Source organism: Hippichthys cyanospilos, chromosome 11 (assembly GCF_059441005.1).
Source record: "Hippichthys cyanospilos isolate Australia breed blue-spotted pipefish chromosome 11, RoL_Hcya_1.0, whole genome shotgun sequence".
NCBI classification, from domain to species: domain Eukaryota; kingdom Metazoa; phylum Chordata; class Actinopteri; order Syngnathiformes; family Syngnathidae; genus Hippichthys; species Hippichthys cyanospilos.
Window position 1 is genome coordinate 5,894,910 of NC_142379.1, and position 19,630 is coordinate 5,914,539.

General features: G+C 40.9%; 1 protein-coding gene across 1 annotated transcript; it reads left to right on the forward strand.

Annotated features, from left to right (window-relative positions):
- Positions 1–1,021: 1,021 nt before the first annotated feature.
- znf296 (zinc finger protein 296) lies at positions 1,022–19,222 on the forward strand. The gene is made up of 3 exons (XM_088428426.1): positions 1,022–1,295; positions 7,355–7,726; positions 14,564–19,222. Exons 1-3 carry the CDS (start codon positions 1,244–1,246, stop codon positions 16,129–16,131), a joined length of 1,992 nt encoding a protein of 663 aa, XP_088284552.1. The 5' UTR covers positions 1,022–1,243; the 3' UTR covers positions 16,132–19,222.
- The last annotated feature ends 408 nt before the right edge of the window (positions 19,223–19,630 follow it).

The window sequence follows — 19,630 nt, forward strand, 5'->3', positions numbered from 1 at the left end:
AGTGGTGGATGCAAATGGTTGGGTTTTTCTGCGAGAAAGGAAAGTCAAGCTCAAAATTTTGTTTGGTGTTAGAATTAATGTCGCATTTGTGGGATATGAATTAAAGTACAAAATTCCCCCATTTTTATTCATCACAAGGGGGCAGCCATTTTGCTACTTGCGGGCAACTGAAAATGTCCAATCACGGGTCAGATTGTCGCATGACCACATTTTGAAAACCGATGAGCTGTAATTGGTTGTTAACTAAGTCGAGCAACTGTGATGTTTTTTTTCAGTGGACAGCAAGTGGCAAAATATCTGCCCAAAGATGGGTAAAAATGGGCATGTTAAGTGCTTATTAAGTCACATTCCATTAGTGTAACGTTAATCAAAATGCCATGTTTAAACTTTTGTATGGATCCTATTTATAGAATGAATTTCTTAAGGTGGCTTCCCCTTAAAGGGACACTATGTAAGATTTGACAGTTTTTCTTGACTAAGACAATGTTCATATTTCATGTAAGCAAAGTCTACCTTTTACATTTTTCTTTACAAAAACATGTTCAATAGTCCAGACACAGTATCCTGGTTAATAATGCGTTTGCGTGATTTAAATTACGCAGCAAAAGCCAACCTCTTTGATCCACATGATATCACTGTTGCTCTGTTGCTAACACCTCACCTGTTTTGTGATGTCATTTTCAGTCGACAGCAAATGGCAAAAATGACCGCCCTAAGGTGGGTTTAAACGGTTAGTCTTCCTGCTTAATTTGTATTTTAAAAAAAACAATATCAATCAGAAAATTGTTTTGGACTACAGGGGCCACGGAGGATGTATTAATCTTTTTTTTTTTTTTCTTGACCTCAATTTAAATGATCTATTACGTCGCGTCGTAAACGGAGACACGTGTTTGACCAGCGCGTTCGCGGATGTGTCGTTTTGTAGGCGTGGTTTGCTGACCCGGCCACGCCCCCGCATTGCCCTCCGCGAGCCGGCTGAGTGAAGGAGAAGGAAGACGCGTGAACTTGAACGCAGCCTTGTCAGTCCAGTCCACGCAGGGGAGGAGACTGCTAACGCGCGCACAGGCCAGTCCGTCTTATCGGCGCTGGTCCACTTATCACACAGCGAGCACCTGGACCGAACCAGCCCCCCCCCCTCACCCCTTTTTTGTTTGTTTTTATTCTGGCCGTTTTTGCTTTTTGTGGGTCTTATTGTAGTTTTTTTTTTTTTTTTTGAGGGGGGAAGCGCCGAGACATCGACGCGATGTCCAGACGCAAACTTGGCAGCAGACCGCAGCACCTGAGTGCAATTCACGGTAAGAACCACGCACCATTGGGGTGGACCCCAAGTGGCGGATAAATTGATGTTTGATGTGCGTCTGTTGGAGTGATTAAAGAAATGATGCGTTCAATGTCGTCGTGACACTTTGTTGACATCACATACGGAACCGCGCACGATTGTAATGTTTAGAGTCAATATTGAAACAGGACGTCTACACAAAAAGTAGTTTTTAAAGCTAGCTCGTATTTTTTTATTCATCCAAAGTAATTGTGAGTTCCTGATAAGTTTCATTTACTTATTTTGACGTGAACATGACTGTTTTTTATAACCGAATACGAGTTTGAATTCAGCTCCATCGAATCTCAAAATAGTCGTGATTGAAAACGATGAATCTTTTCAATTGAAGCGTTTCAATATTTAAAAACTAACCACGACACAATAAGTGCGCGCGTTGTGTGACCACAGTCCCTCGCGTGCGTGCGCGTGCGCGAGCGTGGCCGCGCCTTGCAAGTCTGCACAAACAGCCGCAGCTCTGAAACAGGAAAGGTGACATTTTTGTGTAACAACTGGCGAGATGCAGCTCCACACTGTACTGTCTGTACCTGTCCTGCTCTCCAGCCTATTCTATTGCAGTCAATGCGGCTGGCCCGGGTCCAGGCAACAAGGTGTGCCGGTGACCGGTGTTGAGCAACAGGGGCCACTTTTCTTTAAAAGACCGTACCGACTTCATAACAACCAAAGTATGTCTTTTTAGTTTGCTTAAATATGTAAAATGGAGCCATTAGAAAAACTACAGTGGGCTACGTCCATTTCTTTAATATTTTGACATTGAAGCGACTTTGCAGTTTGGACTTAGACCACTTAAGAAAAATTTGTAGCGCCCGTGACTAAAATGGAGTTAGCCTCTGAGAATTTGAATGGGCTTTCACCATTTGAGCCAGAGACTCAACTAGATTTCGGCTAACTCTTTTTGTATAAGTTGCTTTCAGAAATGGATAGAGGACTACGGGACTCAATCACGGTTTGGTTCCATTTCTTGCAAGCTGTTATTGTACGAAGCCATTTTTGTTGTTTTACTTGGCTAGCAGTGCATGTTGCCATATTTCATGAAATTTTACCAAATTTGGCAATGTCCACGATTATTAAACTTTTAATGGGTTATAGTCGTGAAATTTTAAATCGTGGTTAATGACAAGATTGGCCGATAAGAACTAGATTTGACTAACTTAATTTTTGTGTCAGAGCTGCAGCGCGCTAATCAATTTTTCTTTCTTTCTTCTGTTATGTACAAATATGAATATTGGTCATAATCAAGGTTTAATACTAAATTTAATAGTCAATTATTGCATTTAGCACAGTTTTTGTCAGTTTGGCTAGCAGTGAATTTGCAACCATTGAGGTTATTTATATTTCATGAAATACTAGATTTGACCGAATATCCGATTTTAGCAGCTATTACTAAATCATTAGTGGTTGTTATTAGGTGAGAACCAGTATAATGACCAGTGTAATGAACAAAATTGTGTTAGCCGCTACAAACTAGATTTGGCTAACTCAGTTTTTGTACTAAAAAGAGAGGGTTTTTTTTGTCATTAAAAACATTACGTGCAAAAATGAATTGATGATTTTGGTCATAATCAAGGTTTAGTTTTAAATTATAGCGCATTATTACACTGAGCACCATTGTTAGCTTTGCTAGCATAATGACAAAAAATGTCTGCTAACTTTAGCTAACATTGTTTTGTGTCAGCAGAGCAGAAGTGAACCAATACTTTTTTGTCATTAAAAATATTATGTGCAAAAATGAATAGATGTAAGCTAGACATAATTATGGCTTGATCCTAAATGATGGTCCATTTTTACACTTTGCAAGGTATTTAGCATGGCTAGCGTAGTGACAAAAATTGTGTTAGCTGCTAGCAACTAGATATGGCTAACTTAAGTATTGTGTAAGAAAGAGAGCGGGTTGACTAATACGCCCACTTTTTTCCATTAAAAATACTTAGCACCATTTCTAGCATAATTAAAAAAAAAGTGGCGTTAGCCATTAACAAGAAGATTTGACTAATTCACGTTTTGTCACAGCTGCAGTGGGCTAATCCATCTTTTTTTGCATCGTTAAAAAAACATGCGCTGAAATGAGTAGATGAATGCTGGTCATAATCAAGGATTAATACTGAATTTGCTAATCTGTAATTGCACTTGGCGCTGGTTTGTAGCTTGGCTAGCAGTGCATGTGCAACATGTTGAATATTGATGTTATTTACAATCTTTCAAGAACTACCAATAGATTTGAAAGATTTTCAGACTTACCTCGCTAGCCCTAAACTTTTAGCTATTGAGAAAAATTGATGATGCACCTGCTAAACCTGAAAGCAGCGTTAACTGTTTTTTTTTTTTTAATGATATATTCCAAAAAGTGTCATGTTTGTTTTGTACCAAATTGGATTTTTTTTTTAACACTTAACATTGTTTTCTAGCCTTGCTAGTGGTTAAGTTTTCAACGTTATTTACCATCTTTCAAGAGATAATAGATTAGACAGGATATCAGCTTTAGACCCCAATCCTTCAATTTTTGGTGGCAGTGGTGTCCATAAAAATTAATACCATTAAAAATGAAAACCAAATCTACACTTAAAAAAAAAAAAAATAGTCGACTGTATTTCTCATTATCTCAATGTACTTACGGACAATATGTCAAACTGCTACTGCTCCCTGTAACCTTTTTTTTTTTTTTTCTAAAGTAATTTTTGTCCGACTGCTTCACGTACTGACACTCTTTTGGCCTGGTTTCAAAGTTCTCGCGTCTCGCTCTAACCACATGTGTCAGGTATGAGGTCACATGTCACATTTGTGAGCTTCAAACGCACACGTACGCACACACGCACGTAGAAAGGCAGGCCGGGCACCTCTTATCTTACACCTTCGGTCATTTTTTTTTTTTGCTCCCCCTTTTATTGCATTCCGCTTCCTGTTGAGAAACGCTCTGCGGTTTGAGTCTCGGGTATGAAAACAGTGGATTCGAAAAAGTCTACACACCCCTTTTCAAATGCCAGGTTTTACTGTATAATACGCAAGAATATACTACCTGTACACCTCAATTGGGGACAAAAAAACAAAACAAAAATGTTTCCAAAAAAGGAAGTAAAAACAAACACCGGAGATGTTTGCAGAAGTGAGTTTAATAGTTTGTCACATGAAGACATTCATTAATTGATTAATTACATATTAAAGTAACTAATTACTTTAAGTACCAACAAATTAAAGACAGATTACTTTAGGTAATTAAGTACTAAAGTAATTCTTTAGTTAGGTAATAAGAATGAAAGAAAATAGACGCCTAGACTAATTTATTACTTTAGGAATTTTCGAACCTAAAGTAATGTCATACATAAAGTAATTGATTTTCTTTGCACTTATCTAAATTATGCGATTACTTTTGTACATTTATTATCGGCCATATTTTTTTTATACTGTTTTAGCTTAGAAAATATTGAAATTGTTATGAATGAATGAAGTACCTGGGATTGAATGTCTAGACCAGGGGTGTCATCGGGCCACGTTGTAGTTTCTGTGAAATCAAATGAATTTTAACTGTCACATATTTACCTAGTCTTGAAATCAGAGGCCGGTAAATGTAGAAAAATTTTAAACGTTAAAGACAACTTGCATATTTGGTATTTTGCGGGCCACATAAAATGTGGAGGTGGGCCAGATCCGGCCCCCGGGCCGTGATTTTGACACCAGTGGTCTCGCCTCATTGAAAAATGACAAAATATGTCTTTGGGATTGAATGAGTTAAAAGTTTTGAATTGTTGCTCATTCTCTTGCTTTAAACCATACCAAAAAAAAAAACCCAAAAAACACACATATGAAGATGGGTGTGATGCCGTATGACTTAAAATCACACTTGTGGACCCACTGGAACATTTGATCCTTTTCTATATAGCAATTAAAAACTCATAGAAAACCCCTCCCCTTTCCAAAAAAACAAAAAAAACCCAAATAACAGCAAAGACACTAAAGCTCATCATATAATCAAAAAAACAATTGAAAAAGCTTCTCCACCTCCGCATTAGAAGATGTCATTCGTTGTTTGAGGTGAACGAGGTGATGTCCCCCCCCCATCCCCCTCCCCCTCCCCTTTGTGTCTCTGCGGGTCTAGTGAAGGAGCTGATCAGTTCTGGGTTGCTTGAAGGAAGTGGTCAGTGGCCTGTGAGCAGTTTGGCCTCATTGCGACGCTCCTTTTGACTGACACGAGCGCTTGAAATCAGCCGCAAAGTGACATGTTGTGCGTGTGTGCTCTTTTCACGTCTGACACCTGCTACTAGCTTTCATTTCATTCAAAATGACGATAATAACATCATCATAGAGCGATATTCTTAGTATTGCCTAGATTCAGACCAATTTGATTTTTTTTTCTTTTTCGTTTTAAGCTGCTTCTGATATTCGGCATAACCAAAGTGTATTTTATATCGTGTCCAGTCGGTGCTCATACCTGTCAGATTGGCTTCCACGTGTCTAAAATTATCCTACCTAAGCAGATGATTGCATTGAAGAACTTGAAAAGCAAGCATTTTTAAAGTGCGTCATAATAGTCACGTTAACTTCATAATATTATCAATAACTAAGTTCCTTTCGGTCCTCTATGGACTCTTTAGTATACCATACATAGATTCAGGAGTTTATTTTCATATGCATATTACAATAAAATTCTTATTCTGTCCACTTCCCGCGAGCAGACTACATTCCATAATCGAGCAAATAATAAGGTAGGCAATAAAATAAAAATAGTAATGGCGCAATAAGGGCAATAATAATGAACTAAGAAATCAATACTTCCATAAAAGACTTCAGAAAAGAAATCAGACTTCCATAAAAATATATGCGAAATCCTAGATCTTTGTTTTTTGAACTTTTTTTTGTCGTTATGCACAGAGAAATAATGTGCAGAAAACACAAGGTCGAAATCTCGTTTTTTTTGCTATAAGTTTTTGAATTTCATAACTCTGGGAACCCTCTTTTTGAGAACATTTTATAGCATAATATTCTGTTTTATTTTGTAATTTCAGGATTTATAAAACAGTGAATTTCTTAGAAAAAAGTGTGAAGAATGAACCGACATTCTTTGATGTTTTTTTTTTATGCTTTTTTTTTTGTTTGCTGGACATAGCAAAATAATAAAACGAAAACCCAAGATCAAAAGCTCGTTTCATCTATGTATTTTTTTCGACAAATTTTTGAACTTCAAACTGGGAATTTTGAGAAAAACATTTGCAGTGTAATATTCTGTTTTCTTACTATTTCACACTTTTACAGAAAATAGTGTGAAAATTAATTAGTCTTTTTTGTTCAGTGGAAATCCAGTTAAAATCTCTTTTTTTTTTTTTTTTTAACAAATCTATGAACTCCGTAGCTCCAGGAAAAAAAAACAAAACACAAAGTTTCATTCTTCAACACCATGAATTTTGAAATATAAACCGACACCGCTTCATTTTTTTTTTGTATGTTCTTTTTTTGTTCGTTTTGCATCAGTTTCTCATCCTTTTTTTGCCTCCTTATAAAAAAATATGAGGGGGACAGTTTAGCTCTAAACAGTTTAGCTATATGACGTATATAGCATACTCTACATAACTTTTGCCATTAAGTACTTAAGTGACACAAATTACTCTCTGTGAACTACTTCCGAGAAAACAATGGCTGAAAATGTTTTTAACTACTTCCAAGAAAACACTAGTTGATTTTTTTTTTATTTGCCTGCAATGAATCAGAATTATTTTATTATACTTAGAATAAATGTGATTTATTAGTTAAATCATCAATCATAAATCATTTCATGGAAGTATTATTTTTAAAAAAAAATTCTTTTATTATATACACATACTGTACTCAACATTATTTGAATTTAATACTTTTCTAAATAAAATGAAATATGTAAAAAAACAGTATAATGTTATACGACATAAGCTACTGCTCAACAGTGATATTTTAAAATACATAACATAAAATAAATGAGCATTTTTTTGACATTCATATTATTCATATGTATAGTAATTTTTTCACGTCTTGTAAACGTATTTCCGTCTTTCTTAGAATCTCCTGACAGAGTGGCCGGAAGCACGCCCCCGCCACAGGACCGCGGCGCGTTCCCGCACATCCTGACCCCCGACGGGGGCGGCGACCTCTTGACCTGCGGCCAGTGCAGCCGCGCCTTCCCCCTGGCGCACATCTTGGCCTTCATCCAGCACAAACAGGGCGGCTGCCTCCCTCGAAACCGGGCCGCCGATGCCCGCGCCGCGCCGCACTCGCCGGCCTACCGGGCCCCGCCGCATCACTGCGCCGCCGCCGCCGCCGCGAGGCCCGGCTTCATCGAGCTGAGGAGGGAGGAGGCTGCGGCCGCGGCAGGGGAGCGAGCCTGGGGGGAGGAGCCCGGAGTGAAGGTGAAGGTGGAGCCCGGCAAAGCAGGTGAGTCCTTGGAAGAAAGGAAAAAAGGCAGTTTGCTAATTAGCCAGCCTGTTTTTTTCCTTGACCCCCTGCACCCCCTCCCACCCCTCCCTTCCCGTATGAGTCCGGCTCATTAGCTAGCCGTTGCCATTAGCGAGCCTTAGTGAGTTAGTGATGCAAAAGCTAATTGTGCAGAAAGCAATGGCGTCAGGAGGCTTCGGAGGGGCCCCCAAGGGCCCCCCCCCCCCGCCCCCCACCCTTTCCTTCGCCACTACGCTAGCACCTGAGCTCCAAAACTCCATGCCCGCCCCCCACTCGCCAACAATCCCCTGTCCGCTCGTCTCTGAGGTGACCAGGTAAACATGTTCCCACTCTCGGGATAAGTAAGGAACATGGAAGAAGCTTAAGAGAGGATCTGTAATACAAAAGAATATTTTATTTGCGTCGAAAATAAAACAGTTTTTAAGACCTCTTTTAATCGGGCTTTTACGTCATACAAATGTACAGTACTTGTATATTTGCAGTCTGCTCTCCACAAACGCAAAAACAGTCAAAACCTTTGTGGAATATTGAGCCTTTTTTCCCCCCTCATATTACCTGTCATAATAGACTCTCTCTGTAAACCTTTGGAGAACCTCAGCAAAAAAAAAAAAAATTGATAACAATAATAATAATAAATATTAATATACCATATATAATAATAACTTTAATGTGACAACTGCATTTTTTTAGGGGAATTTGTTTTACCGAGTAGGTTTTTTGGTTGCGATTTTCCCCCCAAAAATCTGCTTTGTGGAAAACAACAAAAAACTGTTTTTTTTCACACTTTTTTGTGTCATTTAAAAAAAAATGAAAACATGCAAACAAAAGAAAAACTCGGAAAATATTAATCACAAGAAAAACAAAAATATTCTGCTTTAGGAATAAATAAAAATAAAAACAGTTCCCTGTGAACTCCCCGGTGACTTGTTAAGCTTTATGCAAGAAGGAGTCTGCCGCTAGATTCCAAGTTCAGGTCGTCTGTATTTTAGATGTTATTTTGATTTTCTAATTTGTTTGTTGTTGTTTGTTTTCCCCAAAAATATCTTTTTGTTTTGGGGCTTTGCTTTTATTTCTCTGATTATTATTTCCTATTATTATTATTTTTTCCCCCCGTCTTTCATACTGTTTTTAATAACAGAAAAATGATTGCGATAAACAGGAAAACAGTTATAACAGAAAAAAAGATTTAAAAAACTTGTAGCATGTAGGGGATAAACAATTTTGAAAATACATTTAATTATGATATTTCCTCAAGATACTCCACATTTTTTTTTACCAACACAAGCAATAATAATATGTATTATAACTTAAAACGAGATTAATTGTACAGTATATACGTGTTATAGATTAGTATGTATCGGTAAAAACAGACCCCCCTTGCCAAGTGTTAATACTGTCATCATTCACAAGTAGTTATTACGGCTTTATAAACAGTTCATAACGCCATCATGAGCCCGTTGAACGACGCGCGTCCAAAATGTTTTGCTGTATGTAGTTTTTCTGGGGAAGTTTTTTTTTTTGCGTGTGTTGGTTTTCCGGTCGGATCGGAAAGAACAGCGATATGAATCTCAAACAGGTTTGATAATTGGTTTCCTAGCTAAGCCTAATTAAAGGGAAATTACTCAAGGAGGTTGTTCCATAGGACTGTAATTAGAAGGTCTGTTGATGGAAAGCATGAACAAGTCAAGTGCCTTGAGGAAGGAATGAAAACACGGGACACTTCCACAAAATGCCCACTGAGGACATTTTCTCGAAGGCTATCTCATAAAACCTTTGACCTATGCTTCCTGAACTTAAAAACACTTTATACGTACATACTCATTCTTCATAATTAGTTCTCTGTGTTTGAAATGAACCACTGAAAATGTTTGCATTTTTTTAGATGATTCTGTACTGTGTGTTCGTTATTATCGTTATAATACAACGAAGGGATTTACATATTATAGACATACTTACTGTTTAGTTTAAAGTACTTAATTAGTGACCAATGTTTCATCCACATTTTTAATTTTTTCAAACAACATGGCTCAGAATTGTACGTATCCCTTTTAATATTAATAATAATGTAGATGCACATTTTAAAAGTGCGAGTGATCAAACTATCCCAAGTAAATCTCTTGCATTTTTTCAAAATCATGTCCATATTTTCCAAAGATTATGGAGGAAGTATTCATGTCAAAACTATATAAATCCTGATCTGATCTGGATTCAGCGGTAGTGTAAATTTACAATAGAGAATTCTAGCATTTTTTAAAAGCGATTTTCAGCAAAAAAAGTGTTATTTTGGGTTCTGTAGTAAATTTTATGTCTAAATTGTCTTTAATATACAATTAATAACTTTGAACATACATGTATTTTTTATTTAATGGCAATACGATGCAAAACCGTACTTTAAATACACATTTTGCTACTTCCTGTTGACTGTGACATCACATGTGCTCAGGTGATCAGATTAATTTCATTTCAATATTTTATTTAATTCAGTCGCGAAAATAAAACAAGAAAACTACAAATAAAAGTGTTGGCCAAAGCAGAATGTATTCTGGTAATGACCATTTGTGTCACATGACCAATTGGTGAGCCATAATTGGTCACTAGCACAGGTGATGTCATTTTCAGTCCATGCTAAGTAGAATCATGTGTTTGAAAGGAATTATTTGTATGTGAAAAAATGTTTTATATATGCAAGATTTTCTCGATTCCACCTTAGCTCAATGCTAACAATAATGCAAAACGACATAGAGAAGCTAACAAATAGCATCTATACGACAAAAAACCCAAATGAACTCATTCACTACCTTTGACGGCTTTATACAAGAAAAAAAAAATTATGCTGAGCTGGCAACGAATTTGTTATTTATAGACAAAATATTCACTTTTTACTGCTGCAGAAGGCTAATTAGTTAATAATGCTAGCCAGTTATCCCTCTCATAAGATAAAAGCAACAAAGAGAAATGTTTTATCCTATTCCAACATGCTCAAGCTGATCATTTGAGGTCTTTAGGACTATGAAACGGACATAGCATCTTGCAGCAGGTACACCCGCGTCCCTCGGGCCCATGTCGAAACCTCCGATGTCGTGTACACACGTTAGCAGTTCCTTCCTTTGTGCAACAATGAGGGGGGGGTGTTGCCTGCACTATTTCCGTCCAGCTACAACGGTCTGTTTTTTTTTTTCATCCTCATCAACCAGAGTCAAGTTTACATGTCAAATCAATAGTATCAATAATACATATGCAAAAGCTTCAGTATCTTATGAATTGAAGTGAAATTGCATGCCTTGAATATTTTATCTGAAAAAGTGAAAAGACAACTTTGTTAAAAGTCATGTTAAGAGAGAAACATTCATTAATGTGATTTATGTGCATCCATCCATCGATTCCATCCATCACAAAGACAAACAACCATACAAGCACAGAAGTACATTGTAGTAACTGGAGAAAACCCGGGCAGGCACAGGGACAACATGCAAACTCCATAAATACATACTGTACAGTGAGCATGCATACACGCTGCCTCAAAAAACAAGTTATATGATGAGTTTACATTAATTCCAAGAAAATTGTAGAAAACGGATTAATCACAATTAATTATAGAAAGTTGTGTGATTAATTTGTTAAAAATCTTAATTGCTTGACAGCAGATACACATACACAGAATTTTTTGCCCTATTTCATCTGTTGAGACATCAACGTTCCCCAGATTTTAAAGTGTTCAAATCACTGATGATGTCTTTATCTGCTATTGGAACGCTGTCTCCAGTAGTCATTCAGCACTTTAAATGTGTTTTTTTTTTTTTTCTCTCAAAACTAAAGATTTCAACTTGGCAAACATTCAAAACGCTGTAACTTTGTCAATTTTCTATCTATGTCCATGTATTATATGCTTTTATCATTTTAAAGAAAATTAAGTGTCGAACTAAAATATTTAGCTATCTCAATTTTCAATTTCTGAGATATATACCAGTTTTTTATGAAAACGCATCACAAACACGCGCTCACAAACACACACGCAAATACATGTCTGATATAGCTGATATTGTGCATCGTCATGCCGATTAATTCGTTCATTCATTGCTTATTTTTTAATACACAAGGATTAAAAAATAAATACATCTCAATATCGACGTAACCAAATTGCGATATTAATTTTCAAAATTGTTCAGCCCTATGCGATATACTAAAAATAAACGTCAGTGCAACGACACCTCAGTAATAATTAAGAGCAATTTTGAGCTCGCGAGTTTCTGTTTTGTAAAGCTTTCAATGCTGACCTGTTTTGAGTGAAAGTGAGAGAGCGGTTATCCCGCAAGCAGACACGTCCCTCCTTTTCTTTCTCTGCATACGAGGAAGATGTGTGTGCGCGCGCGTGTGTGTGTGTGTGTGCGCGCGCGCGCAACGGCGGGGTTAGAGTGGGGATGGATTACTGAAGAGCCTCGTGCATCTGTCTCGTTCCTTTTTATTTATTCTCCTTGTTTGTTTTTTTTTTTTGATTCATCTCCATCGCCACCCTCCTCCTCCGTCTTCAGCACACTTTCGCTTCGCCCTCTTTCAATTTCTCGCCTCCCCTCTCCGTCTCGGCCTCCCGGGGGAGCGGAGATTCTGCCTGCTGCTCGTTAGTGCTCCCAGCCAATCTGCATTTTTAATTAGTAGTTATTGCTTCTGCTTAATATTCAAGTGCTACCCCGGGCCAAATGGGAATCCTTACACACACACACACACACACACACCAAAAAAAAAAGAAACGAGGGAGAGAGAGAAGAGCGGCTGGGTATTGTGTTTCACTTCGGGACCACAAGACAAAAGCCACCATGGAAGGCACCACCCGCCCCCGCTGCCGCCCCCTCAGGGGTAGATTTGGGGGCGGAGGGCTTGGAGGATGGGTCTCAAGTACAATCCAAAGGGGTGACATATTTTCACGCTGTCCTCCCCTCCCCTTGCGCTACTTTATAATCTTTTTATCTCATTTTCCTTTTTATCTCCCGAGCCCTGACCTACCTATCTCTTTTTTTCCTGCTCCCACCCTTTTTTCTCTTTTTTTTTTTTTCTTTATCCTAACTTTTGCTGGCTCCCTCCTCGGGCTAGGTTAAAGGACATGAGCAACCGCACAGGCAGAAAAGAGGGGAGGAAGAAACGGAGAAACAGTTGCTCTCTTTTTCATCTCTCGCCTCCTCCCCTCCAGTAAAATACAGAAGGATTTGACTTGAGGAAACATGAAAGAGGCTTATAGCAGTCGGCTTTGAACCTCTCGCGAAAAGAAAGAAAAAAAATAACACGCTCTCTCCCCCCTTTCTACAATTTGAAGATCGTCTCTCCAGTGTTGATTAAAGCAAAAAAAAAAAAAAAAAAGCCCTCATTTGTCAAGCGGGCTGAGTCAGTGGCTCATTTGCATAAAGCATTGCTTTTCCACGTTCTGCTAATTAGCAATTTGCAGCTTAATTGGAAAGTGGCTTCTCGCTTAGGAGACAAAGCTATCCAACGTATAAAAATATCTGCAAGATGGCCCCGGCAACACGCCTCCTCTTTAACCGGCGTGGAAAACACCGTCTTCGGCGTCGACGGTCGTTGAATAGAAGATTTTGAAAAAAATAGTACTAACATTAATAGCACGCGTCACATAGCATTTTTGGGGATTCAAGTTGCTTGTATAACTCAACTATCGCCTCAAATAATCTTTTCCCATTCAAATGAATGGGAATGCATTTAATCTGTTCCAGCCTCCCCGTAAAACACAATTTAAAAAGTGATTTGTGTTTTTAAGAAAAAAACAGCGCTCTTTCTCGAAACAGACCGAAAAAATATGTTTAAATAGAATGTGAATAATTTAACATTTAGTCTGATCACATTTGTGCATCATGATTTAGTGACCGTAATCTAATCTATTGCGCTGTACTCACCTTGGCCTCCGGGAGGCAGTACACTACATTACAGCAACAGATGTAAATAAAGAAGTCTACTTTTACGATTATGCAGTAAAATGACTAAGTAAAATGCTGCAGTTGCAATCGTTTTTCGCTAAGTAAAAATAAGCAAAAAATGTACGCCTGTGAGTTCAAATATCTGTCGCTGAAAATGGAAGTCAAGACCAATTTTTTTTTCCAATAATGTTCGAGGTGACCCAACTCATCCAAAAAAGGTATTTTATAGAATATGAATTAAGCAGCAAAATCTACCTGTTTTTATCCATCTCAGGTGGCTGTTTTGAGTCTTTCATTTTCAGTCGACTGCAAGTGGCAAAATGGCCGCCCAAGAGGTGGACAAAAAGGACTTATTTTATCTTCCACAAACTAGTGGGTGCGCAAATAAAATTTGGGGAGTTAACTTCCCCTTCAAAGGTTTCCTACACTGGTATGGATGCTAATTGTTAGCTTGTCAATGTTGTTTTTCATAAAGGTTAACATTAAGTTAAGATGGTTATTTTTAAGGCAGACTTGCGTATCTGCTTAAGGTTTTTTTTTTTTAGACTACTTAGACCTCAATATTCAAAGAGAACTTCAAAACAAATACATTATAAATACCGTAAAACCAGTGAACACCAAAAAACATGAAGACATCATTGAGTCTCGTCTTTCACGTCCATGTTCAAGCCTGGGAGCAGTGCCTCATTTGCATGAGACCGCCCCCTCAAAAGGCTAATTTCAGCAAGGCTCTAAAACAAAAAGCTTCTTAATCCTGCGGGTATTTTTCACAAAAGTGTGTCACAGACATGTTAAGGCACCTGGGAACTTTCGTCTCGCCCGAGTCAAGCGGGACCGGCTCCAACTTTGCCGTGACCGTTGCGTGCGTCACTAAGTGCCGTGTTTGCGTGTTTTCCAGGATCGGAGGAGCCTTCCTACTTCACTTGCCAGCATTGTGAGAGCGTGTTGCCGTCCGCCTGGGCGCTGCTGCAGCACGCCCAGCACGCACACGCCCTCAGCATCTACCAGGAGGACGAGGAGGACGTCCGAGCCAGAGGGAGCCTGAAGGGGAGCAAAGCCGTGGCGGGCACGCTGGACCCTCGCCACCTGAGCCAAGCGCTGGCCTCCGCCTTCCAGCCCGCCCTTCCCCTCCCCCGCCCGTGTCCCGCCACCCCGCCCCTCAACAACCTTCAGGCTCTGAACTTCTCCGACCTGCTGCGGGGTCTCGCCGAGGGAACCAACAACAACAATCCCGCCGTCAGCTCGCCGGGAGGCCTGGCGTCGTCCCCGTCCTCCTCCCCGCTGGCGGCGTCCCCCTTTCCTCAAACGGGCGTCCTCCAGGGCGGCTTCCACTGCGAGTTGTGCGACCTGAGTTTTCAGTCGCCGCGCGCTCTTTCCGCCCACCGGCGGACTCACGCCTGCGAGAGGCCCTACCACTGCGGGGTGTGCGGCCAGGCGTTCGCCCAGAGCGGGCAGCTGGCCCGCCACATCAGATCCAACCACCGGGAGGCGGCGGGGAGCGGGTACGAATCCGCTGATGTGATCCCCGTGGAATCCGCCAGGGGGAGGTTTCAAATACAGCCGGGGAAGGCCATGATGGACGCGAGAGCGCCGGGCCCCGCCGAGATGGACCTGACGGTGCCCAAGCACCCCGCCGTGGCCTCGGGCCTGATGCCGCTCCCCTCGCAGGTCCGACCCGCAGACAGAGAGCTGCTGAGGCTCTACCAGAACCAGAGGGACGGCGGCGAGGAGGAAGCCGAAGCGCCCCGGCACAGCTCCCCTTGCGCCAGCCCCTCGGAGGGTTCCCTGGAGAGCGGCGAGACGTGCGGCAGCGGCGAGAGCGGCATCGCCAGCGGCAACTGCACGCCCAAGCGGCCCGAGATGAGCGAGCGTCCCGAGATCGTCGACTTCAGCTCGGCCAAGGTCAGCGAGGCCGTGCAGGAGTGGCAACGGGAGAACGAGCGGCGGAGCGCCGGCGGCGCCGCGGCGGCCTCGGCCGGCAAGAAGAAGAAAGACGAGGCCTGCGAGTACTGCGGCAAGCAGTTCCGCAATAGCAGCAACCTGACGGTGCACCGCCGCAGCCACACGGGCGAGCGGCCGTACCGCTGCGGCCTGTGCAGCTACGCCTGCGCCCAGAGCTCCAAGCTGACGCGGCACATGAAGACGCACGGCGCCCAGGGAGCCAAGGCGCCCTTTGTGTGCCAGCTTTGCGCCGTGCCTTTCACCGTCTACGCCACCCTGGAGAAGCACCTGAAGAAGGTGCATGGGCTCAGCCACGCCAGCGTCGGCGCATACGCCCAGGCCAGCGCCGCCGACACTCTGGCCGCCATGAAGGCCGAGGAGGCGGCCGTGGTTGTGAAGATGGAGGAGGAGGAAGCCAGTCTGGATCTGATCGCCAGCTCCGAGAAAGAAGGACATCACCAGGAGGGGAGCTTGGAAAGTCCGGCAAAGACGGACAGGGGCGTGGCTTTGACTCCTGCTACCTGAGAGCCCCGCCCCCGCTTCAAACTCAACCCGCCCCCGCTTCAAACTCAACCGCTGGCCCCACCCACAATAAAACCAAACTGGACTAGAACAGTAGCAGAATTTAATCCATCGAGTCTTCCTGAGACCCAGTCGTTTCATTTGTGTCCATTGTTGTGGACATTTGTTTTTGGTCTACGTCGTTTGACTCAGTAGAGGACGTCCTGGTCTTTCCAGTAATGTCTCGTGAGCCTCCTGAGACCCCGCTTATTCATTTGTGCCCACTCTAGTGGACATTTGTTTTTTGGGCTATATCTTTTGTCTCATCTGAGCCACCTACTAAGTCTTTGGGTGCTCAGTAGAGGACATCATAGCCTTTCCAATGATGTCTCATGTGATCCTCCTAAGACCTAGCCTATTTATTTGTGTCCACTGTCTTAGATAATTGTTTTTGTGCTACATCTTTTGACGCATTGGAGCTACGCTACTGTGTCCTAGTGTGCTCAGTAGAGGACATCCTAGTCTCTCCGTTGATGTGTCATGTGATCTAAATGGGAGGCAGCTTATGCATTAGTGTCCATCGTAGTGGACATTTATTTTTGGTCAACATCGTTTGACTTAATTGAGCTACCCAACTAAGTCCCGGTGTGCTCAGTTGAGGACACTCAGTCCTTTCAGATGATTTCCCGTGTTTTGTTGGGGTGCATTTAACTTTGCTGTCTTGTTAAGACAAAATGGACACAAGAGTGGACACAAATGAATAGGCTGGGTCTCAGAAGATATGCAAAAAAAAATAATAATAATAAATCCAAGCCGCAGGCTGAGAAAGTGCCTACTTGTGTGACCACAGAAAAAAATGGTGACATTCAACAGGGACAGTACCAGCGCAACAGAACAGGAAGTGAGCTAGCACAGTCCACGCCAACACGGGGAAACCCACGGTGATGCGAAGGCGCCATTTGCCACTCTTTCATGTGACCCAACGGACGGGCGACTTTCGCATCATTGAGATTCATGAATGATGCCAAACTAAGGATGTTTTTTCAATCCCTTACCAGTACAAGTTATCCTTGAGTAGTCCCCGATACCAAGTAACGATACCACTCATTTTAAAGACAAACATACAGAATATCAGAAAAAAAACTGTCAATGTTCTATTCTTCTAATTTCTATTTCCTTATTATAAAACGACCGCCGGTATCGGCTGCCATTGCGATACCTTGAAATAAGACCGATATCAACAGTGATACCGATATCGGTCCTCACACATCCTGAAGGTCAACATATCAATGTGTGCAGATTTTCTTTTGCCTTTTGAAGGTGAACGCAAAAACTGTCTGCCGTGCGTCAACTCTTTTTTTTTTTTTTTTTTTTTTTTTTCCGAAAGGCGCTGGAAACGTGGTGTTTACAAGGCCAAGGTTGCCCTCCTTGTGACAAATGTGAATAGAATTTTCCAATGCGGAGCTTGGACGGGATTCCTTTCTATGCAGCAAAACTGTACTTCTCTTCCCCATGCGTGCGAAACGGGTGTATTGTAAATGACCTTTTCTGTTCTCGTTGTTTACATTTGTAAAATGTCCAACTGTTCGGAGCCTGCGCATGTTCTGCCGCTGTTATTATTTCCTTGTTCTGTGTGTGTTTTCTAAAATAATTTGTAACTTATGAACGCTGCACCTTGGTGGTTGTTGGAAGCGAGGGATTGGAGAGGCGCACTTGATTGAGCGAGCACTTGCTTATGTCTTTTTGTGTGTATGTGTACTTAAATTGTGTCCCATGACCGCATGCGTCCTTTTGGATCATTTTGTGTCCAGAACTCAAACTTTGTCTGTGTGCACTTGTGCCATTGAGTGATTGTGTGGCAAACTGTGTGCATTTTGTGTGTTTGTGACTTGTTCCCGTGAGACAGTACGAATGAGAGTGATCGTTTGTGTGAGAGTAACTTGCGTCACTGTTAGACGGTATGTGTGAGAGTATGGAAGCGTGGTGTTGCCAATGCGGAGTTTTTTTTTGGATATGTGTTTGAACATATTTTAAATTACATTCAAATGTATTTTCAAATACATGTGAACATATTAGCATATAAGATAGCTAATACGCTAACAGGCATACTCTCGTAGCATTAAGAAATATGTTGTTTTAGCATTTAACTTAACTAAGGGGATTTGCAAGTATGTTTGAATATGCTCGCAAATATCTGTATGTTTTCAAAGATGTTCAAATGGATTTAACGAAAAAAATGTTTACTCCACATTGGTAGCTCCACGCTTTGTGTGAGAGACATCAAGTGTGTGTGAGATTGCGTGACTGTTCCCGTAAGGCAGTATATGTGAGAGAGCCAGTTCCCTGTGAGACAGTTTGAATGTACTTGAAAATACATTCAAATGTACTTGTAAGCTAAATGCTAACAACATAGCATTTGTTTCCACAATGTCACAGTGTTGATGAGGGGGGAAAAAAAATGGTGATTTTACCATTTAGCATACAAGAATGCTCTAGCTTCCTTGCTAATACATTCAGACTTATTGTGAAATACATTTGAACATACTTGTAGAACATACTTGTATGCTAAATGCTAAAACCATAACAATTGTTCCCACAATGCCACAATGAGTGTTGATGAGCATGCCCTGTAACACCATGGGAAAAAAAATGCTGCTTTTGTCATTTAGCTTGCATGAATGAGTTTGCCCGCCAAACATGTTTACTCCAAGAAATCAAGTGTGTGTGAGAAGAGGCCGTGTGCGAGAGAAATGCGAGTACATGAGAAAGAATTGGCGAGGGTGAGTGTGTGAGTGAAAAAGATTTGTGTATCTGTAAGTGACTAAGCGTGTGTGCATACTTGTGTGACCGCTGTATATCCATATCAGGGACACCAAAACCAACAATATGTGTAAAAGCAGTGTAACTGTTCAGGGATCATATTTTGTACATAAATTGACAATCTTGCTGTTGTAGTTATTATGATTGTTGTTATTCTATTGGGACTAACTGCCTGTCGCTGTTACATGCCCTCAAACGTCTCCTGCTGATAGTCTCCTTTTAGACTCAACACTTGCCTGTCTGACACTGTTTTATAACCTTATCATGAGGAGCCTCAATAAAGAGCTGAGGTGTATTTTTGCATTGTCACGTCTATTCTTATCTCGACAGGATTTGAGTTTATTTTTTTTTCCTTGAGATCAGTCCTCAGGTTTAAAAAAAAAAACGGTACAAATTGTTTTCGTGGTTTTATTTTTTTGCCTTTCAAAACAGGTCATGATTTAAATGAACTTAGCTCAAGTTTTTTAGCCATTTTTATCCATAAAAAGCTAATAAATGTATTAACTATGCTGTCGACTGAAAATGACATCACGTGTACACCAAGTCCAGGAACTACTCAATGACTGCACACTTCGTGAAAGTCACATGACCAAACCAAGAAAACAGGTGAGACATGATTGGTCATTACCTGAGCCTTGAGCCATGTGACGTCATTTCCAGTCGACAGCAAATATTAAAAAAAATGTTGGCAAACTCGACAAAA